We start from the raw sequence: 6177 nt of genomic DNA, 5'->3' as shown, positions 1-6177 counted from the left end.
GTTTTAATGTTACACAATGCAGTTTTAGCAAGTTGCTCAAAGTCTAAACTGGTATTGTTGTGCATTTAAGGTGTAAAGTTTACCTTAGACCAAACGCCCCCCCAAAAGAATCCAAGCGCCTCCCTTTAGTAAAAATTTCCGCCAGTGCCCCCTGCCGTCCTCTGAACGCCCCCCAGGGGGTGGTACCGCCCACGTTGAGAACCACTAATTTATCATGTGATTGATTTATTGTTTATCGCAAGAGGTCTAGTCTAAAATACTTTACAGAAGTACTCATGAATGTTTGGGACAGGTCAACAGCACATCATTATGAAGTCGAACAAAAATTATACATAGGTTTTAGGGGATTTTTGGAAATACAAATTGGAAACACCACATATTTTCATTCACCATTCTCATAACCAGTTGTTTTTCCAGAATTAATTAGGAGATTAAATTAATCAATGTAAACTAACCTCACCACAAATCTATCCTTTAAAGTCCTCAAGTGTTTGCATGAGAAGATTAGTGAACAAACTAACAACTCTGAGAAAACCACAGGAAGGAGCAGACAGGTCAGGAAGAAAGTTGTGGACAAGTTTAAAGCAGGGTTAGGTTATAGATAGGGATGCACAGACTGCAGTTTTCTGGTTGATCACAGATTAACAATCGTTAAAAAGTCTGACCTACAGATTTTGATTTTGGCAAAGACAAATGTTTTTTTTTTGTCTGAAATGTCACTAAATATAGCAAGAAAGTCGCTGAATTGGCAAAAGTGGGGTGACTATTGCTAAACGCAAGGGTGGAGACATGACCTGGTGGGATGGGGTTAGGGAAAGGGCTAACAGTCAAACCCCTGTCATACAGGAGAGCAGAAGAGGACAGTGGTTGATTTTTAGACCATTGCTGAGATAGATAAGATCGAGGGATATGATCGGCTTCACAAATACGTATCAACTGATTACCCATTTCCTATAATTAAAGAAATCAGCACTGGTAAATTGCTGCTCCCCTAGTTATAGACATATTCCAAGACTTGGGACATTTAGTTAAAACAATCCAACATACAGAATTGTAACCTACCAAGACTTATACTGACAGAATGAGCAAGTAAAACAATCAGAAAAGCAGCCAGAAAGCCCATTTTAACTGTGGAGAAGCTGCTTCAACAATAGGACAACACCTTAGTGCTTAATTAGAGGAAGAGATAGACCTACACAAACATACCAACAAGACCACAGTCAATAAATTTGGTCTTTATGGAAGACTGGAACGATGAAAGAAAGCCATAAGAAGTCCAGCTTGTCTTTTGGGTGGTAGTTCAGATTCCAGCAGGAAAACTGCACCAAACAGTTATAAAGATAGGGCTATAGTGGAACAGTTTAGATCAGCATTCTCTAACTCAAAAGCTGCTGTCTTACAACTTTTAAGTGCATCTTTATTCCACACATGTAGTTGACTAGATGTGTGAATGACCTCGCAAAAATGTTTTCATGTTCTGAATAGGCTTGAGCTATTTTTCAAAGAAGGGGCAAAACGCCTTAAAGATTGCAGTGAAAAATTATTCTAAAATATTTAGTAACCCAAACATTTTTAACTAAAACAGAACATTTCAAAGACAAAGTTTTAATTCTGTGTTTGTAACTAAGAATGGACCATATTACAAACATATATCATGGCTTTTATTTAGAGGAAAGAAAATTGTGCACTATTTCTGATAACTGCACATTATTTTTATGTCATAATCTTGTCCTTACTGTACAGTACATTATTCTATAGTTATTATTTTAATATTTTTTTTATCTGTGTAAACCTACCACAATGCTGTCGTTACATCTGAATTTTCCCACTGAAGGACAATAGACCCTTTTCACAGTGATGTCAAACAATGGCCCCCATAACTCTAAGAGGTGTATCTTTACTTCCGGTGTCATTTTGCCTCAGGAAACCTGACTGAAAAATTAACTGATACTCATTATCTTAAGGATATAATAAAAAGTAAGGTTAATTACAGCATTTAAGTGTTAGATAGCTGTTATTACTCATTGTCAATCCACCATTCTCTATCTCTGTATATAATAAACAGCCTCCGATCGGAGAGTAAACCAGCTAGCAGCAGCTTTAGCCACAGTTGGGAAAATATATACACCGTGGTCTGTCAGTGCTGTAACGTTTAGAGGTTCGCTTTCTCTATTAACTTTAATAAAACAGTATTTAAGTGTTAGCCGTTATCAGTCATTGTCAATTCACCATTCTCCAACTGCATTTAAAGGAACCAGCCTCTGATCGGAGAGTAAACCAGCAAGCAGCAGCTTTAGCCACAGTTAGGAAACTTATACACCGCTGCCTGTCAGTGCTGTATTGTTAAATGTTTCACTAAAATCACTGACATCTTCCAACACTGGTGTTTAGAAAAGCATTTTAAATATTGACTTAAACTCTATCTGCCAAATAATTTACATATTCTGATGTGATTCATAATTTCTCCTTTTGTTTTGTTGTGTCCATCTTTCTCAATAGTAGCCTACCTAACAACCTACCATATCTGGGATGGTCTTGTTCCTCTGTCCATGGTAGGTTCAATCAGCTGTGGGACATCTGCTGCCTAACGTCAACCTATCATGGGCCTCTTGATTTAAAAGGAGATAAACCAGTACAGAGCCTCCCTGCTCCTGCAAGCCACACTTCTTGGATGAACACTCATTACTGCAAGCAGCTGTGTTAGAAATGAAATCTTTGTGTATCTATCCTGTAATTAATATCTATATGTATCTATTAATAAATGAATTGATGTTGTGTAGAGTTCTGTAAAAATTATTGTAAATAGCTTCTCTTGAGTAATCTACATATGTGCAACTTTTACATTTAAATTGTATCTTTTTTGTAAATTTTACACATCTGGCAACAGAAGGATGTGGAGGAGAGGAAATGCTAAAATTAAAGCTGCTACTGTGGAACAAAGACATAAGGTTTGTGGCCGTTTCTTGCAAACATCTATGTAATAATTATATTAAACACTGTACATGGTTTTACATATATATATATATAGCCCATCACATTTCTCCAATGAAACTTTAATATCTATCTATCTATCTATGACAGTGTCTTCCTACTCCTGTCTCTATCGAAGCAGGAGTTTGATTTCTCAGGACGTGATGGAGCAGCGGGTGTTTGGCATAACTGTCAAGTTTTGGACTTGAGACTACAGGTAATGTCGCTACTGAGCGGGTGGTGAAACTAGCATATGACGTGAGGAGGGGTTAATACGATCATGCATTTTACGTGACGGGTGGCAACCCCAGTCTATACTATAAAAATCTGATTAAGATTAGAGCCTAAATACATTTTATTTCCAAAACAGAAAGGCTACGTAATGTTAGCCAGCTAACAAATTACTATTGCTATCCTAGCATATCAACTAACAGCTAGAAAAAACCAAAACACGTACCTTCGTAGTCAAACTGGTATCATTCAGAGAGGAATTTGTCCAGTTTAGATAATGTTGATGGAGAAAAATTGTTTACAAAATAGTGATACATCTTAAAATCGTATTTGTGGCAGCTGCTTTAGAGTCCAGAAACAGCGTTAACTCCACACACCGGAACTAAAGATACACTGGATCGAGTCAAAACGGATGTTGTCTGACGTCGTGAAAAGAGTCCATTAAAAAAATATTTCTACTATATTATAAAAATCCCAATTGTATAAAAATATGAAAGTGTAGCTCTTGCAGAAAAAAAGCATGGATCAGGAAAGGCAAATGCAATTTCTCAATATTTTCTCATGAGTTGGCACACCTTTGCCAACTGTCCCAAATGCCATTCCGAAGACAATGGCATTTCAAAGTGTTGGTCTAACTCAAAACTATTTAATTTGTTAAAGAGCATTTTAAAACAAAACAACTTTCAAAAAAAAGCTTACTCTGAACATTTAGATATCAGTCCATATTCAACACCAATGATACTACTATTTTGATTATTAGCAGCAGCAGTATAATATTTGTCATATTTTAATCACAAACTCACCAATACACTCGGGCTGTAGTTATCCCTGTTCAGCAAGTTTAAGCTACAGCATGAATTCAGACTGTTGTGTTTTTGATGCATGTAATTAGCTTTACTACTTTGATAAGGCTTTTATTGTGAAGGTTTGCCAAATTAAACATGCAAAAAAAGAGTTATAATCCTTAAAGTAATCAGTCTAGCTGGCCAGCCCAGTGTGATCAGATCTTCAGATATGATGCTGGTAGTTGAACAAATCTGTAATCGTTTCTCTGAATGAAGGCTGATTACTGCGGTTTGGAAACAGGAGAGAGTGTCAACATACCATTCTCTCGTCTTGGTGCAGCCACTGCTTGGGGTTGTCCTCTGTGGCCAGATAGGCAATCAGGTCCAGGGCAGTCAGACGGGTTTGTCTTCTTGATGACACAAAAATCAGCACTGGCTTGGCAGGTGAATGACTGCGTATTGCTACAAAGAAATGTCAGAAATATATTGGCTAATACTTCTTAGGTTTGAATAGCAATTTTCAAGTCCCACATCCAAAGGCATAATTTAACATAAAAACATACATATGTTAATGCTTTCTATATCAGCAGCTGTTTTCTCTGTAATGCTAAATGTTAGACAAATATTTTTGCTTAAAACCTTTTAGAACCTGATCTCACAGTATCTGACACAGAAGATGACTGCTAATGACTATATGAAGACATGAATGTGAATGTGCAGCTGGACCTTGGAAAGTGGGTTTGTTCATGCTGGCCATTCGGGGACAGTAGTGTTGTCCTGGGAAACCATGAATGTGAACTTCCAGTGGGACAGGACGCACAGATGGACGGAAGTTAAACAACCCCACCTGTTGGACAGCACCAGGAAAAATGGAAAAAAGAAGGGAAAAAAATAGAAAATGAATGTCAGCAACTGGAAAACTGAGGATTCCTCTGGCTGTGGCATGAAAGCAGCAGGACACTGGTGGCCTTTTGTTTAACCTGTGATGTGCCTGACTAACTGGATCTGGTATTCTGGTGTGTTCTATCCTTAATGTCTAGAAATGCATGAGAGCGACGGAGTAGGCTGGGCAGCTTCCATCCCAGCAGCAGCCAAGCAGCCAGATTTATGGATGGCACACATTCCTCTGGGGTTACTAGAACTGCACCTTTCTGTGATTCTGAGCATATGTCCCACCACTCTATTCTCTATTCTGAAACACGAGGATAACACACTTATTGTGCCCTGCCTCTGCAGAAATAAGTAAGAGACTTTAAAAATAATAGAGTGGATCCAGCCCTGAAACACAAGTGTGTTAAGTTCTTCAATCTAATTTAGCCCTTAACCTAATACTTCTGAGATACAAACTAAAAACAAAGAAGAAAATTGCAGAAAACCTGCTGATAGTTTAAGGATTTCGTTCCAACTGTAGAAAGTTAGACTTTAGTCTTACAGGGAGATATTAATATCACACACACACATATATGTATATATATATGTATATATATAAGTGACGTGCAGTGAGGTTCATTGCTGGTGAGGCACTGACTTATGACTTAGACACCATGCATGTTATTGGATGTTATTAGACATACGCAAATTTCACGCAGGCATACAACGCTGGGGGGCAAAAAGACTAACCTTTTACATGTCATCCATAGCTGCGTTAACTCAGTGAAACTTAAAATGTAGGTATTAATTTTGTGCTATGATCCACAGCAAAGTGATCTGTATTTGCCAAGCTACGCAGACTCGTTGCCATAGCAACTGATAACAATGCCACTTCATGTTTTAGGATTTAACACCAAAAAACATTCAAGAATTTTGCACACAGAACAGAACATTTAGTCTGTTGTTGTAGTATGTTTTAGGCTTAATGTTTAATTAATAAATAATTGTTGTGGTCGATTAGCTACCGCTTCTACTTAACTGAATTATTTAGACATACAAACTGTAGCCCAAAAAACGCACATTTCATAAAAAAAACAAAAAAAACAAAACAAAAACATCTTATTGCTGTCTTACCTTTACGTATCAATGAAATCCATGCACCGCTAATTCTGCACAAAAATATCCGTTCATCCAAAGCCAAGTCTATCACCGGCATGTCTTTTCTACTCCGTTTGAGAATCATCAAACTGTCTCGAAGCAAAACTTTCAGCTCCGGAGTTGGTCTTCCTTTAGTTATTATCTCCTGCTTCAATTGAAAATC

At 37.5% G+C, this 6177-nt stretch overlaps 1 protein-coding gene across 1 annotated transcript in view; it reads right to left on the bottom strand.

Moving 5' to 3' along the window:
* Window positions 1–6177, bottom strand: part of ascc3 (activating signal cointegrator 1 complex subunit 3) — a 376011-nt gene that overhangs the window by 62114 nt on the left and 307720 nt on the right. The window contains exons 29-30 of the mRNA XM_007577033.2: window positions 4713–4833; window positions 4306–4448 (exon numbers count right to left, since the gene is read on the bottom strand). Of these exons, the coding sequence (XP_007577095.1) occupies window positions 4306–4448; window positions 4713–4833 (264 nt within the window). The remainder of the gene's footprint in view (window positions 1–4305; window positions 4449–4712; window positions 4834–6177) is intronic.

This window comes from Poecilia formosa, unplaced genomic scaffold (assembly GCF_000485575.1).
Source record: "Poecilia formosa unplaced genomic scaffold, Poecilia_formosa-5.1.2 Scaffold425, whole genome shotgun sequence".
In the NCBI taxonomy this organism is placed as follows: domain Eukaryota; kingdom Metazoa; phylum Chordata; class Actinopteri; order Cyprinodontiformes; family Poeciliidae; genus Poecilia; species Poecilia formosa.
This window is presented reverse-complemented; position numbering and strand designations above follow the sequence as displayed.